This window comes from Rhea pennata, chromosome 4 (genome assembly GCF_028389875.1).
Source record: "Rhea pennata isolate bPtePen1 chromosome 4, bPtePen1.pri, whole genome shotgun sequence".
Taxonomy (NCBI): domain Eukaryota; kingdom Metazoa; phylum Chordata; class Aves; order Rheiformes; family Rheidae; genus Rhea; species Rhea pennata.
The window spans coordinates 52489457-52506734 of record NC_084666.1 but is presented as its reverse complement, the minus strand read 5'-3'; the positions used below and the strand labels follow the sequence as shown (position 1 = coordinate 52506734).

The 17278-nt window shown below is 46.1% G+C and overlaps 1 protein-coding gene across 1 annotated transcript in view; it reads right to left on the bottom strand.

Annotated features, from left to right (window-relative positions):
* SLC7A11 (solute carrier family 7 member 11) overlaps nucleotides 1-10952 on the bottom strand; it is a 57785-nt gene extending 46833 nt beyond the window's left edge. Inside the window, exons 1-3 of the mRNA XM_062574787.1 lie at nucleotides 10362-10952; nucleotides 7423-7549; nucleotides 3199-3314 (exon numbers count right to left, since the gene is read on the bottom strand). Coding sequence (XP_062430771.1) covers nucleotides 3199-3314; nucleotides 7423-7549; nucleotides 10362-10638 — 520 coding nt within the window. The 5' untranslated portion in view covers nucleotides 10639-10952. The remainder of the gene's footprint in view (nucleotides 1-3198; nucleotides 3315-7422; nucleotides 7550-10361) is intronic.
* Nucleotides 10953-17278: the final 6326 nt, after the last annotated feature.

Below are 17278 nucleotides of genomic sequence, written 5' to 3'. Positions count from 1 at the left end.
TTAGAAAAAGTTTATGGCAGACTGACAAATAGACTGATACGTGTATGCACTATTTGTCTATTTTTCCCCCTTGCAGAGATAACTTAGAAATCACTTTAATTTACTGTGTATTTTTCAAGTTTGAAAAAAAACAGGTAGCAAAATCCCACTGCAGCACAGGAGATGCGGAAGGCAGGGGGATCTCAAGAGACAAGACCACAAGCACCCTTTTCTCCATGACCCTGGGGCCACTGACATGTTTGGACTTTTTGCTTCTGAAAAATAACTAATCATCTGTGTGGCCCAGTGGAGGGAATCACAACACCCCAGGAAAGAAAATTTGCTTGTTGAAAATTGCTCAGGGCAGAAGAGATTTCAAGGGGAATTTTGTCCGCAGCACGTGCTTTGCTCCTATGCAGCAATAAATCAATAATGAGACTTCCTTACGGGTCTCCCTTCTCCAGAAGGTCCCCATTTTAGCTCTCCTCTGACGTATATTACCTTTGCAGCACCTTGGCTCCCACTGTACCGTAAGCACAGTCCAGCAGTCCGAGCTGCAGCTGGTAGAGGAGCATCAGTATCTGCCACTCCCCATCATAATCCTGGTCTCATCCACGTTGGGTAACCTTTTTGCAGCTCTTGAAAAGGCATCGCATTCCTTGCGGAATCATTAATACCACTCTTGGCTGCGCACGGAGTTGTTACGCGCTATTCCACCCGGCCAGCCTTATTGCCCTTTGTAAACCTGGTTTGCCAAGGTGATCGTAAAGAGGAAAGAAAGAACTGCTCTCTGTATTCATTGTGGATAAGACATGGAGTAATAGGCTTAAATTGCAGAAAAGGAGATTTAGGAGAAAAAAAATGAGAAAAGCTCTCTTGAGACAAGGATAGGAAAAAAATGGGATACAATACTCACAGAGATTGTAGAAACTCTCTCACTGGAGGTTTTATGACTAGTTTAGACAAACATCTGTCAGAAATTGTTTAGATAAGCTGATTGTGTTTGGGGGCAGGGGATAGCCTGGAGACTTTTCAAAATCTATTCCAGCCCTTTCTTGTGTGATCAGAAATGACAAGGTAAAACTACAGAACAAAGTCTCATTCAAGGACAGTGTTTAATGGTGCTTCTTACCACCTTTCTCCCCATGCAATAAAGATAAGAGAGATGCAGCAAGCACTCTGCCATCTCTTCCAATAGGAGAAGGGATGAGGAACGGATAAGACCACCAGAGGCATGTCAGCTGACTTTCTGATTAACTTAAGAAAATTCTCAATGAAAGCAAACACTGCCAGTGGCACCATTAAATTGGATTATAAGATCTTTAGGGTTCCAATACGTGTGCTCAACCCCCAAAAATCTTAGTCTTGCCTATCATTCTGCTTATATTCACAATATAAAAAATTCATCGTAATTGCTACCACAATAACTAATTCTGATAATACAAGAATAACAGTCATACACGCTCAGATCCCTGAACTAAGTGCAGTATATGATCAACACCTATTACAAATTAAACTCCACTGTAAAGCACACTGCAAAGAATACATGTAAACCCTCATCTCACATATCGCTGCTTTCCTTAGCACCACCGTGTTCAGGATTACAAACTTTCTACGAGAATCTCTCGTTTCTGTGAAACAGAAGCTCATCCTACCTGCTCTGCGCAAACCCAGAGTCACCATAGGAACAGTCTGCTGTGTACTCCTACCTCCCTTTAGGGCGTAATTATTTCAGCGTAACTCCACCCACCCCCCTGCAATGCTACTTCTTTGTTTAATTACTTTGTGAAATCATGGCTTTGCACACAGATTTTCAATTAAATTAAAAGTAATAAAAACCTATTTTAAATTGTTCACGTATTGTGCTTGAATCACATGCACTTAACAAAACACTTTAATGTAGTCCTCACTTCACATTCCTTCTGTCTCAGTGACCTTGAAGTTATTGAACATCTGTTTCACCCTTATCTTTTACTGAAATATTTTAGACAGATGTAACTATAAAAAGTCATTGACCCCAAAACTCAAGCCCTTAATTCAATTATTCCTGTGAAACCTGTAGTTTGTACATAATTAAGTCAGAAAGAAACCTGGTCACATACTGATTTTGTTAATACACTCCTGGTAGAACCGAATTCCTATCAAGAGAACTTCTGCAAAAAAAGTCATAGTAACCTGGAGACTGGAAATTTCAATGTCAATTGAACTCTCTACCCCAAAGAAAAAAAAGTCATATGAACCTATTATTGTGCAAAATTAAAGTGGTCTCTTGTGTGCCTTTGATCATTTTGCATGTCTCAATTCTGTTTTCCAGTCCTTTTGTTTCGGATATGTGCACTGACCAAACTGAAAGGAACAATCTGTTACTAATTACTCAGGTCTATTCTGCGCTCTCCTCCCCATATGTGTGTGTGTGCGCGCGTGAGAGTGTTATCCTTGGTGACTATTCCAAATCTGAAGCCATCTTTACTGCTAAACACACTGCCCCAGAGTCACAGTCACATCCAGGTTGTCTTTTCCTTTCACTCAGCATCGTACACCGCAAGGCTCCTGGTCTAGAGAGAGCCTCCCCACTTCCATTGGACTTCTCTCTATCCCAAAACGGTCCACTCACGCTAATTGCAAAGTTAGAAAGAGTAGGATGAGCTGCACTCTCAGTGAACCGTACACCCTGCTCCCAAAGTCAGCTGGGTTTCTGCACCCTGAACTGCAACCACACCTGTAAGCTTGTGTTGCTGTGCAGGACAGGGTGGGACCTGGGAAGATCATTTCACGTTGCCTGTGGGCCAGTCTAGAGAACTACATTACTTCTCCACATCACGCTTGGCACACAATTGCCTCTTAAAACAGAAGCAATGCAAAGCCCTTCAAATCAAGTAATCATTCCCCATATCTCTGGCACTGGCTCACCGTCTCTTCAGGGACTGAAATTGCTTCCACCAAAGTAATGAGAGTCCTGCCATTAATTCAAGTGGCAACAGAATGAGGCTTGGCAATAGATTTTCCCTGCCATCAACAAGCTCTGTTATTTTTTTCACTACTGTGTATGTTCACAAACACACATATCCAGGCAAGGCATCATGCTGATGCCCTTGACACTGGGTGCACAGTTGTTCTGTAATGATTCACATCAAATGACTACCTGTTCAGCATGATTATTTATTTTTTTAAGTTTACATCATCTTTACTCTTCCCTGAAACCTAAAATTGGATACTTACTGATGCCAACAGCTGTAATAAGTTTAATTGCAAGTTCTGGGATCTCACACTGCATAAAGAAAGGTTCCAAAATATAGCGTCCAAATGCCAACGATATCACTGCTGTGGCAGCAGGGCTAGGGTAAAAAGTAAAAACAACAAAAAAATCACAAAATTAATCTACTGTAGTAGGTAAGCAATATTCATATGGGATCATGCTGTAACTTTATTATCACAGGACTGAGAACTATAGTTAATTTTGGTGCATATTTGTAATCATGCTACCATGTACCATGATTTCCGAATGTAAGAGATCATCAGGGAATCATAAACAGTTCAGCTTTGCTTAGTGGTTCTGCTCGACAGCAACACCTCTTATCAGGATGGAGTCATTCCTGTAACTTTTGTGTTGTGAAGCAGCCATAAATAGAATGGAAATGTATCAATACAAATCTTTGTTCACTCACCAGAACTAGATAACGTAGGCAAAACCCCATGTAAAACCTGATGAGGACTGTGTTTTAGTGGTGGGTATGTTTCACCCCTCATAGATAGGAGCAAATGAATTTCATTGGAGCTGGGAATTTTGCTTTACTGAAATAAGTATCCAAAAAATGCCCAAGTCTTTTGAATGAAAATGAGATTTGCTAAATGGAAACTGACTTTTTAAAACATTTGTTCCTCTTTATTGACTAACAACTTCCCAGCCTTGCAAGTGAGAGCAAAAATCCCCCAAGCACAGAAACCATCTTCCATGCATCAAAGAAATGTGAAGAAAGGCAAGCATGTGGTTCTTGCATTTATGAACAGGAAATACTCACGACATTCATAAAGGCTTGCTCTTTCGGACAGGCTAACTACTTGCCAAAAGCCTTAAAATTAATATATATATTAAGAGCAATTTACTCTGCGCCTCAGATCAGATGCTGTCTACATATCTAGTGGTTTTGTTCACATTTGGAAGACACTTTTACCCTGTGTAGCTTCAGCTGGTGGTATCTGTACTTCCATCACACAGTTACATGCAATAAGGGGAAAAAAGGCGTATGAATCTGCCTCTCATGATTTTTGAGGTAATCAAGAGTCCATGCAAATTTGTTATGAAAAATCTCCAGAATTTAATAAAACAATGCTGAGCTACAGAACATCCTACTCACCCTCCAGAATTTTAACAGAAACATGGCTGCTGTAAAATGCTATGGAAGGGCTTAAAAATTCTACAAAGAAGTTCTTATTCTTCACTGAATGATAAAGGAACTTTCCACAAGAGACTTTTGCCTCTGAAACAAAAATACTTTCCTAGAAGTATGAGTCAACCAGAATGTCACACATTGTGTTGGATCAAACTGCAGAGGAGCAAAGAACAGAAGTGTCTTCCTAAGAAAATTTCTGCCTAAGAAAATTACAAGTGAATGTTGCTGCTTGCAGATCCCACACACACAAGAATTGCTCCTTTTCCTGACCAGCGAGGGACCTCACAACAGCTGACTTAACACTCAGGGCCTGAACGTCCTCTCATTTTAGTTTTACACGCACATTCACTGAATTTACCTCTGCTGATTACTTCTAATTTGTAATTAGAAAGTACACCATTCCCCCAGCGTTTAAATGTAGCAGTGTGCCAAAAATAGTTTGCACTGCCCTAGATCAGATGGAAGATCAGATCTTCGACACTTTCTCGGACAACTTTCTTCCTCAGTTCCAGCTCCTTCTTCCAGAGCTTGATTTCTCCCTCTCGCTTTGAGAAAGACCTTTTCTAAGAGGTCGTGGCAACTAGCACCACAATATTCATTTTTAAAAACAGCTCCTAAATTACACCTCCAACAAACATCCGTGCCTCTTCCATTCCCACACTTGTGGCTGGCAGCATAGTCCACAAATTGAGGCGAGAGCTGAAGGAGTTGGGCATTTTCCTCCTTACTGCACTCACAAAGCAAGACTGGCAGGCTCCTAACACCGGTGCACTCAGGAGCGGGCAGCAAGAGAATTAGCAGCTTTCATTTAAGGACAAGCAGCACAAAATGCCACGGGGAAGGGAGCAGGTATATCGCCACCAGCACATACCACAGATGAGTGAGTCATTTATTTGGGAGCGGGCTTTCACCCAGCCTACATTTAGCAGTCACCAGATTCGAGCGTTACAGATGATACGTTCACAGTTTTCTTCATTTGTTTGTAAACTGGTATTAAAAAAAAAAAAAAAAAAAAAAAAAAAAAAAGAGCTTTGCTATACCTGCAACATGACACTCAGGGAGAAAAAACACTCCGAGTTGTCCTGGACAAGGAAGAGCATAGTGAAAGGCCCTTCTAGACTCAGGTGATGCTGGCACATTTTAATCAGTATGTGCACGGTGTTTAAACATGCCTCAGACTTTAAAATAGTGGCCAAAAAGATATATGAGAGCAGGAAATGTTTATTTTTTGGTTGTGCCTGCTCCAGCAGCCCACAGGTCTGATAATCCTGCAATCTTTCATGGGAAAGAAAGGCTTAACTGAGAAGTGTGTGAACAACTTCTGCCACTAAAACAAAACAAAAAACAACAACAAAAAAAAACCCATAGATACGTATTTGGTCTCAAGTTCTTTGATGACAGCAGCCAGTTAGTTTACCCACGCAGGAGCCAGATATAAAACTCTAAACAGCGTTTCGGCAGCACTGCTCTGATCATCGCGAGTTGTAACAAGTCTCCCACCCTAGCTGCCGCCAGGAGCTAAAGACACCACGGATGTTTCTTCGCGTGCAGGATGACTATTTACTGGGTGTGGGGCACGTTGTGATGACTAACTTTGTTTTCATGTCTCTCTCGGGACGTTGACATGTGTAAAAAAAAAAAAAAAAAAAAAAAAAAAACAGGAAAGAAATTGGTGAGAGGAGGAATTTATGAAGCCTGGTTTCTTGTGGATCTTCCTGCCTAGGCTAGTAAGGTTCCCCTCTCTAATAAGGTGCGAGTTAACAAGGGGGTTTAATTGCGTTGCTCCCTTCGTGGACTTTCTCACGTGCAATAGTACAGTTACATTCCCGTTGCTGCGTTTCTGTCAGTGAAAACATAGGTCTTTCCCCTCCACCTGGTTTCCTTTCAGGCAGGAGTTCACAGGGCTGAGACATCTGCTCTGCCCGTCACATCGCACCGACACGCTGCAATTAATTCCGCGGTTACGCATGGGCGGGGAGGATGTAAGGGACCCTCCGACACGCACAACGATTTCCTCCGGAAAGCAGATAAGGATCCGTAGATTCATAGTGACTCAGCGCTGCGGGTGCTCTTAACATCGGACGCTCTGCGCTGGGACTTGTCAATACTATGCAAAAGTAGTTACGTTTGGAAAGGAGGCCTGTGCTTTTGTGCCTGGTGGGGGGAAAGGAGCACTGACCAGCCGGCTGCGGGAACGGAGTGCACCTGGAATTCATTTTATATAAGTGAATTACACTGTTCTACGTGTAATTCTAAAAACCTCTCCAGCCTCAGAAATACTGTAAAAAAAAATGTCAATGGGTTAGCTTGGCTTTGATACGAAGATCCACTTAGATTACGAAAAATTATTTGCTATGATTTGATGCTTTTGCATCTTCATATTATAATTCACCTACACACTATGTCAAGGGCTGCATGAAGCACAAGCTTACCCATCAAACCAACACTTTGGATACTCCATGTGTGTAACAACTTTATACTGCTTTGCTTTCATTGGTGCATTTCATAGTAGTCAAGAAGTAACTTCTCCAACACTCCACAAAACCAAAATACAGGATCTGACTTTAGATATCGAGAGTACACGGTACCTTAAAATCTAAAAACGGCTGAGCAATAGCTTGACTAGAGGGATTCCTCTATCCACAGATAACAGCAGCCACTCCAAAAGCCAATGCCAAGCCTGAGAAAAAGCAAAGGTAACTTCCCTGCTCAACTATGCTGTATACAAGCTAACTCTATAGGCACAGGCATTATTAGTGACATCAATAGATACAGTAAGCTCAGCAGAATTAAAACAAGTAGCTGAATTTGTGTGACAGGCACTTTACTTCAAATCTTTTTTTTTTTTCCAAACATACTTTTTTTAAATGTTTCAATGCTGACAAGCAAAATAATATTGTTGAATTACCTGACGTAACCTTATTAAAAGAACACAGCTCATGCATCAGGATTCATTTGATTTCTTCACATATCACATGTTTGAGATTTTTCATTAGGAGTGAAAGTGTGTTGGCATCAGAAGAGAAATAAAGAAAACCCATGGTGCACTTACCGGATGATGAGCAATTCAACCCAGACTCTCACAAAAGCAGGTAACGGACCAAAGGCCTCCAGGATATAGGTGTAGTGACCACCAGATTTCTTAATGCATGTTCCTAGTTCAGCATAGCAGAGGGCACCTGTGAGAATTAAATGGTGGTATCACCAGAGCTATCCAGAAATACCTTTCAAAACATTTATGCTTCATGAATAATAAAACAAGCAACGGTGCTGCTGTAGTATTGCAATTACTTTTGATACGTTTTAATCATCTTTTTTCAAACAACTTTATGACGTTTCATTTATTCAACTAGACTTGCAGTTAACCAAGCAATTGTATTTCAGTGCAAGTCACCAAGCAAATTCTTTACTATTGAGGTGTGTCATTACTTATCAACATTTTGTGAACAGGTAGGACCAAATGCTGTGTCATGCCAGCTATGCGGTTTCCCAGTCAGCGTGACCACGCAGCTAAGTGAAAACCCTGGACACGTCAGCTTGCTATCACAGGATGATCACCTGCTTTCAGCACTGGCGACCACTGGTGCAGCCTCCAGAGGAAGGCCTGACCCACCTGCGTGCCCTGTGCTCTGCCGCGGGCGAAGCGATCGACTGGCCAAAACCCCAAGGCACGAACTGCGGATTAACAATTTCACTCGATAACGTTGTCGATGCCTGATGCAGAAGCCTTGGGGAATGGCTTAACCCTGGCTTTTCAGCGCTTGCGCGGTTGTGCGCGTGCTACTGACGCAACGACAGCTCGGTTCGTGTCTGCGTCGCCCTCAAATCTAGACAGCTTCGTGTTTCCTTAGCAGGAGAGCAGTTTCCCCCATCGGCGAAGCGGCAGCTCTGGGCCAGCTCCCCGAGGCGGCCACCCGCACAGCACGTGTCCTCTGCCCTCGCGGCGCCGGGCTGCAGCTAGAAGGACCCGCCAGGAAGCAACCCCGGCCCGGGTACCGCCAGCTGCTGCCGCTTCGTGGGCCATCGCGCAGCCACCGGCTCCACGCTCCGCGGCGGGACCGCGGCAGCAGAGCAGAGGCGTACCGAGCCTCGCAAACATCGGCAGCTCTGCTAGGAGCGCGAGAGGCCGCCGGGAAGCAGCAACGGAGTCGGCGAACGTTCATCCCGTAGGGTTAAAACCAACGAAGCACTGCGAAGTCCTTCAGGCTCTGCTCCCTGCGCGCTTCTGCGCGCCCACGCGGCAAGATGAAAACCGCGGTTGCCAACCCACGTGGCGCATACAAGCCTGGCAGAGCTATAGGACTTCGTGACAAATTCCACCCTTGCTCATTCTTTTTGCTTGGGGCTTTGTGAAAATATGGTAGCTTTTGTCTGATGTTCTTCAGCTAACCTGAAAAAAGTGCTCAAAGGAATTCTACAGCCACATTTAAAAGAAACCATGGATGCTTTCTTTTTTTTTTTCCCCCCTTGCCAATCTCTTCCGGAGAAAGTCAGGATGAAATCAAATTATGTTTCACTGAGAGCTTCACCAAGACCTTAGGTGATCTTTATATGAAATTTTACTTTACAGGGAATTAAAAATGTTCACAATATGAAAAATATGAACATATAACTGTAACAATTCCATTTAGAGAAATAGGTAGTATCTTTTGCTGGGCAAAAACGTACTGTTCTTCGCATCTCGAGATCTGGAAAATGAGCTGGAAAAAATCCATCTGACAAGAGACTAGGTTTTTTGCTACAAACTTTGTTTCATGGCTACAAAACCACAACTACTGAAGTTAAATGCAAACACACAACCCCTTAAGCAGGTTGCGTTTTAACCGAGTCTAAAGACCAAAGTCTTAGGACATGGTTACAAAATGCACCTGAGGTCCTCCTCTGTGGGAGGAGTTTGGCTGCGAGCAGGACTTCCACGCTCACGTGACAGATTACGTCGCGCAGGGTACTGCTACGCTTGATGTTTGGCCCAAACAGGTCCAAGCTTTCCCTCCTCATCTGCCTGGCTTGGGAGGACTTAGCCTGCAAGCAGTCGATGCCTCTCTCAAGCTCAGAGCCGCTTTACACGGGGCTGCATTTGCATGTTCCACCTATTAAGCAGGCACGCGTTAGTCAGCGTTTGCCCTCGTTACCTCCTGCCAGAAAACAAGCTGCCTGTGTTTTAAATAAAGCCAATATTCATGTTAGCTCTTCGGCTTCTCTGAGATTAACTCATTAAGCAGGTCAATGGACCCTCTGTTCCTCAGCGGGCGGCTGGGGTTTCCCGTGCCGAGCGGGGGCTTTCCGCGCGGAGCAAATAAACTGGCATTCTTCAGAGTTTACTACTGTTAAAAACAAAAATTAGTAAAAGCTGTCGGTGTAGGCGGGTCAGGAATAAACCTCTCGTTAGCAATTTGTTTCCATCCCCACCGCCTTCTGCAATGCAAGCAGCATCGCCAGCAGGAACAAAGTGAAAGCAGAAATCCACCTCTGGGGGAGGGGGGTTATTATTATTATTTTGCTCCCTTTCGTGCCAATACGGGTTGTGTCCAGCAGGAGTTATTCCTCCCAGAGCTTGATCTCGCCCCTGGGGAACTAAGTCCAACCGACTGCACGTTTCGCCGGTGTCCACGCAGAGCGGCCCGTACCCCCAGCACCTTGCAAGCAAACGCTAAACTGCTTCTTACAGCCAGCAGGAAAACATTATATATGCACGGCACGCTTTCTGCTGCAGCGTTGGACGTTTCCTTTTCCTGTTACTTTCCGGACCCGTCGGAAACACAGTTTGCTCTTACGGTCGTCCCGAAGGGCTCCTGCGGCCGTAAGGGGAGGCACGAGGGGCAGCAGCGACCGCAGACCTCGGCACCCTGCACAGAACCTATCCGGGCGCGGGAAAAGCTCCTGCAGCCCTGCCGGTCCTCGAGCGCGGTGCTGCGCTGGGATCTCCAACGGCTAAACCCACGCCGGCGGCAGCGCCGGTGCGGCAGCGGCTGCCCCTCCGGGGCGACTTACCGAAGAGGGAGAGGACGCCGCAGGCGACCCAGACGCAGAGGGACATGCCCACGCTGCCCGTGTTCTGCAGGATCCCCTTGGGCGAGATGAAGATGCCGGCGCCGATGATCGTGCCGATGATGATGGATATCCCCCTCAGGAGCGTCACCTTCTGCTTCAGCACCACCTTCGCCTCCTGGGCCGGCTGCCCGCTGCCCAGGGAGGGCAACCGGCCGTTGCATTGCCCCTGCGAGTAGTTTCCATTAGAGGCTGTGGTGACAGCAGCTTTCCTGAGCATGCTACACTGCCCCCAGTACACCCACGGCGACCGCAGGCAGAAAGTTTGTAGCACAAACTCAGGTTGGGATCTTTCTTTTTTTTTCTTGTTTGTTTTTCTTTTTTCCCCCTCCTTGTGTAACTAGCTACTTAGTCCCTGCCTCCTGCCGCTGCCCCTCACCCAGGTAGGAGGCTCTCAGCGTGTTTGGCTCGTCCCCGCAGTCTGAGCCCTGCTCGGCAACACCTGCGCTTGCACGCTGCTAGCTGGTCCTGCCTATCGTTGGAAACCAGCTCGGCTTCCGCGTGGACTTGTATTTAAGCTCTTGTCATACCAAGTTACTCCGGCTGAATGATGATGCAAATTCTCCAGGTTTGCATCAGCCATTTGAGAACCTCTGGCATTACTCAGCATTTTTTTTTTTTTTTGAACTGGTAGGGGCATGTTGCACAACCGACCTGCGCGGGGCGGTGGGAAGAACGAAGCGAGGAGGAGGAGGAGGCGGCAGCTGAGCTCTGCACGCCGCCGGCGACACCCGCAGACGCGCTCCCAAGTTTTTTTACAGCGACTCGCAGCGCGAGACAAAAGCCTGCCTTAACCGCAAAGCTGCTCCGAGCGAGCACACGGGGAGAAGAAATCAAACGGGCTACGTCAGCGCTGGGTCTCTTCCAGCTCCTTTCTCCAAAAACTCCTCCTAACAACATTAAAGTTCGCGGGGCTTAACTTTTCGTGCCGTTGCGATCGACGAGCTGATCTCGCGGCTGCGCCGCGTACCTGGAAAGGTGCGGGAGGACGGCGTGCATCCCCATCCCCGGCGCGCAGCAGCCCCTGCTGCCCCGCGCTGCCTAGCAATGCGCCCGAATCCGGCTAATGAAAAATCTAGGTTATTTCCATAGTACAGTAATTTTCATACATGCAGTGTTTCTGGGATGTTCGTAAGCCACTTGGCAACAACACTTCCCCTTAAGAAATACTATTAACATTTACAGCAGAGCCTTTTTTTTTTTATGGTCTGGCAGGATTAGGACAACACACCAGCGCACGCACGGGACCTCCGGTGACTCAGAAATCAGTGATTTTCAAGTTAGCGTAGAGCTTTTCTGACTAGATAAACAGGTAATCAGATGCATAAATATTTTTTCTTGCACGACTCAATAATTCAAATGCAAGCAGGAGAAATTAAACTGCCAGAAAAGGAACACTCTCAAAAAGCAGCACAAAAATCAATAGCCTTCAAGCACTTGTAACCTAATCAAGGGACAGCCTGTGTGGCGTATGCCAAAGGGGAAAAGTCCTTCGTAGCATAACTACCGCAGCTGCTCAAGGCTTCAGATTAGATCAGTGCAAAGAGAAGTGATTGCTGCAGTTACGGCTCTCATAGCTACTGCTTAATTAGGACCTCGGATTAAAAATAAAAGAAGGAAAATAAGAGAGAGAGCAGTCTGGCATTTTGTCATTTGAAAAGGAGGCGCCGAGCTCAGAGCGCTGCAGCGCTCTCGAGTGTATTCGAGAAACAGGAGACGCTGGAGGATCAACACACGGGGCATCGGTAAAACCTCAGCGCTTTTGAAGCCCCGCGTTCGAAGCTGTGATTCACCTGTAATCGTCTGCACGGGGGCAGAACAAGGCAGAAAAAGAGTTTATCTGGCCTAAACGTACGCAGGCGCAAACGGAAGGGATGTCAGCTCCGGAGCACAGGCGGCTGTTGCCTGTTTTCCAAGCACATCCGATCGCCGCCTCCACCTGCTCGCTGGCTCGCGCGCACGGCAGCCGATCCCCCCCTCCGTGCCTCCCCCCGGCTTCTCCTCCCGCTCCTCGGGGCGGGCGGTGCCGGAGCCGGACCTGGACCCGCCGGAGCGGCCGCCGCCCAGACCCGCGGCGGGCGCCGCCGGCGCCGCCTCCTCTCGCCCGGAGCCGGCCGATTCCCGCGGCACCGGTTAAATCCCAAGCCGCGAGCGGGTGTTGCGCTGCGCAGAATTGTTTTCCCTTGATGTTTCCCTTCGTAGGCTGTGCCCCAGGAAGATAAAATGCCTGAGCTAAATAACTAGATCGAATCAAAGCAGGAAAAAGCATTAACCACAGAGCTGGGCTTGCCTGATGACCTTTATTTTAATTTTCCAAGGCTGCTTACTGAAGAAACACATGACATCTTAAAGCATCCAATAATTTAAGGTAATTGTTCTTAACTAGTGCTTATCCTTTATTTAAATGGGAAGGCGGTTCTGAGACCAAAATCAGAAGTTCAATAAGAGCCTCCAGACGATCCCGAGACAGCTCCCAGCAATCCAGCCGTCTGCACCAGCTATTAAGGAAAATCACTGGATGTTATAACGGCTTTCAAATTTTGTTTGACCTCTAGCCAGAAGCACATCAAAATGTTCTGAACCTGAACGTTTGCCCGTCGGACATAACTATTAACGGCCTCCCACGCAGGGGAAAGGGTGCTCGCTTCCTCTGCGGGGCAGGGATAGCACAGGCGCAACGTTTAAGGCTGTGTGAACTTCTCACTGAATTTTCCAAGGTGTGAATTAAGGAAGGCCGGATGCAGCAACCCCTCCCCCAATACTGGCGGCTTGCTGGCGACGAAGCTGCCTGCAGCCTTCCCGGTGGCCGCGGCTGCACGGACCGCTGCTCGCTGCTGTCTCTTGCAAACGACCAGAAGTTAAAACAAGCGAACGAACAAAAGCACTTTTTGTTCTCCGAGTTCGAGCCCCGCTTCGGACCGCCAGCCCCATCCCCTACAGGGAACGCGCGCCCGGCCGTGGGCGAGTCCTTGTTGCTTTCCGGGAATTTCACGAGGATTACCGGCCGCGGGAGCCCCGGGAGGGCCCAAAGCCGCAGAAGGCCCGTTACTCGCCGCTGCCCCACACGTTACGGAGCAGCCTCACCAAACCTGAGCAGATGCCCCCGGCACGCTTCCCGCCAGCCACTTCCACCCGGTTTACTCCTCGCAGGCCAAGGACTGCAGCACCGCCAGGCAAACACAGCGCAGCGCTCGGGTCTGCCCTCCCGAAAGCCCGGGGCGCAGCCTGCCCAGCGCTTCCATAAAAACCTGCAGTGAAAACAGGGCGTACGGGGTAGATTTCGTCAGACCGATGTATTTGTTCGAAGTAACGGGACGTTTTTTCCTCAACGGGACGCTCTGAAAATAAAGTTGTCGCAGACGATTCCCCGGGGAGCGCGCGCGAGAGCCTTCCCGCGCCTGCCGCGAGCCGAAACGGAGCAGCCCCAGGCGCCAGCTCGGCCGCGCCGCGGGCTACGTCCCGCGCCGACCTCTCCAAAGCCCGGCGCTACGCCGCAGGCGACGTACGCCAGCACCCCGGGCAAAAACGCCGCCGCCGCGGCCACCGCCACGGATAACCCGGTACGGAGACACCTCAGCTTCCCGCAGTCGTTCAGCTGCTGCCAAATACCTTGACCCAGGTATGATGGTGAAGAAGGAAGAATCCTTCTTCAGGAAGGATCCTGAAAATTCCCTCGGGGAAAACCTTGGCGGGAATGTTGCAGCACACAGGCCGCAGAGGAGATGACCTGAAATTCAAGTCTGGGCTCGAGCTTCCCCTTCTCAAGCCCATAAAGAGCTGCTTAATTTCTAGGTGTAGCAAGCATACCTTGACAGCCCTTCCAGGCCTTTGTATATCAGCTTATTGCATCAAGTAAATCATGAGAGTCACAAGTCAAGCCCGCAGGCCATGCATTGCCACAGTATGTGTTAAGAGGGGGGGGAAAAAAAGCAGTAAAAAAGGAAGCCCACCAAGACCAAAGGGGTGAGGAAAGCCCCAGACTCTCTTGTGTGGGTGGCATGGTGTGAAAAGTTTTCTAAGCCCCTCTGTGTCTTCTCCACTTAATTCTGAGCTGTTTGCAAGCCCAGAAACCCAGCCCTGCAGGAAAGTGCTACTGAGGTTTCAAATATCAAAGGAGGGCCAAAAAAAAAAAGAAAGCCCTAAAAGCATTCATCTCATTTGGATAATCTAGCAGGGAAAGATTTCGACCAGGGATGTTGTTGCTTTTGTAATGTTGAGAAATGGTTTAACTACTGCTGGGGGGGGGAGGGGAGAAATTGCTAAGAGATTTAAAGACTAAGGTGTCAGCGGGAATTAAGTTGGAATAGTATCATCGTGAAGTACACCAAGGTCTCCGTGGTTAAGACCTTTATCTGTGTTTCAGTGAAAATCTGAAACCGTGACAAAACTAAAGTAATCAGTTGTTCTCTCTACTACAAGTCAAACTTTTAGTTAAAAGTAAAGTTATTGGGAATGTTTGGACTTCTTTCTTTATTTTCTAGTCAGAGACTAACAAATCACTCACTTAAGTATTTTACATTCCATTTCATGCTGAATACCAAGAAGTTATTTAGAAGAAAAACAAAAATATAAGAAGGAATGAAATATATTTCCCTTTCAGAGGCTTTAAAAATAAAATAATTAAAAAAAAAATATAAGGAATCCGAAAGCAATTCAAATGTTATTTCATGTATTTTCAGTAAAATGCTTCCAACCAGATACCTATACAGCCAGCAAATAGAAATCCAGTTCCGAGAAGACTGCAGGCAATGATAGCAGATTAGAAGGAAAATGCTTCTGGAAGTTTTCCCATCTCCAGCTCACTGATAGCTGCCTATCAATTGTGAGCAGGAAAGGAAAAAAAGAACTCCAGAAATCTTGCCTATTCTTCTCACTATTAGAGCTTTATTTCAAAAGGCAGCCACGACGATTTCAGCTGAACTGTTTGGCATTTTAATGATTTTTTTTTTTAATGGACGAGAATCAGTAGTGCCTGGTGCCAAGCAAGAAAGTTTCCAGATGAGAGGCAGCCAGTTCTTACTGAAGCCCTCTGTATGTGAAAACATGATTGTGTTTTTATGCCATCTCGTTATTCATACTCAGGATATATGCGATTATAACCTAAGTAACATTGTATATAAATATTATTCTTAATCTTTCTGTGTTTGCATTGCTAGCCAGCAGAGTGGAACAACAATTTTCGGAGTCACTGTAATCTTGCTTCTCGGCTGTTGGATGCACACACTGAGATACCCCATGGCTTTCGAGAAATCATGGCCTCGGGGTAAATTTCCATCACAAGTGCATGTGCCAGATAGCAGGCCCAATGGCGAGATTCCCGCCGCCTTCAAGGAGTCAGGATTTTGCTTGAGCTATCTCAGGCTAGGCTAGGCATTTGAACAGAATTAATCAGCACTTCTGAAAAAAATAGGATTTTAAGACAGAGCCAGCCATTAGCACTGAGAAGTTTTTTTTTTTTCTTTCCTAGTTCATTTCTCCTTTTTCTTGATGAGGATACTTCACACTGAATAAAAAGCTTATAAAGTGAAAAAAATCATGCAACAGCTGCCTAGATTACTAGACTTAGGTGTGGTTATTTAATTACTCCCTATTTACTTTAATTGTATTTTTCGTACAACTTATACACTATCATTTGTAAAGGCAAATAGGCTCCTAGGGCATTTACCTTGCCTCTCTATTTAATGCAGCCCTGTATTTTATAAGAATCATGTTTTTACATGATAAACTAAATCCTTCTACAAAATCATCTAACGGAGTTAATGATACTTACCCCTATTCATAGGTGTGACAGGGAGATTCACCAGCTGAGTACTGTTATTAAAATAATCTTTCCAAGATTTTGGAAAGGAAAATTGCAAGAAGTTAAGCCAAGATTTAGTTTGCTCACCCCACTCTACAGGGAAATCTTTCAGATCACTTGCCTTAACCTGAACTCCAATTCTTTGTTATCACCATTAACACAAGGTCACCCTTGCTTCCTGTCAAGTTTAAGCAGCTCGTTCCTCTCCTGTTACATACAGCTCAAACTACGTGGAACAGACATTCAGAGTTATTCAGTTCTGCTGAAACAGAAAACTGCACTCTCATCTGAGCACCCAAGAAGCATCATACAGGGATTTTTTGTTCCCTTCTCATCTCTCTCTCAGCTGCCCAGATGCAGCAATAGTTGCAACCACGCGTTCTGCTCTCAGTTCATTTAACGTAGCTTTTTGTCTGGAGACTGAACCAGTCTTGGCTATGGCCTCACACAAGCTGTGGAGACAAGGGCAGGATCTGGGCAATAAACTGCCCAGCAGTCAGGGCTGCTTCAGCAGCAGCATTAGCACACGCAAGGAGAGAGACGGGCACGAACGTCTCGGTGTGGGCATGAAGCACTGAGTTTACCACAAGAAGGGATTTGAAAGCAGAAAGGCAAAAGCACTACTCTGTGTGCGCACAAATGCTTCGCTGGCGATTCGTGGTCAATCATTCACACTGTCATCATAATTTAACATTGAAATGCGGCCTATGGATCCTACAGGGAATCATTTCATTGGCATCTAAATGTGCATACTACGTCTTCTTGAAGTATTAAAAACTCCATCAGACAGAGCACTCGTTTGGAGCAACGCCAAGGTGCTTCAGCGGTTTATACTAGTGCAGCTCTATATATTATTTCTATATTTCAATAGAGAAGAGCATTTTAGTGCTGAGGTCAGCCTCTGTTTCTCCTTTGAAAGTAAAGTTCCTCTTTTCCACGTTCATAATGTATTCTTCAATGATATCATCTATTAAAGCATGGTGATTTTATCATGTTTGGCAATATTTACTAATAAGATCATGAAGCTAAAGTAGAATGGACACAGGCAGCGTGTGGGCAG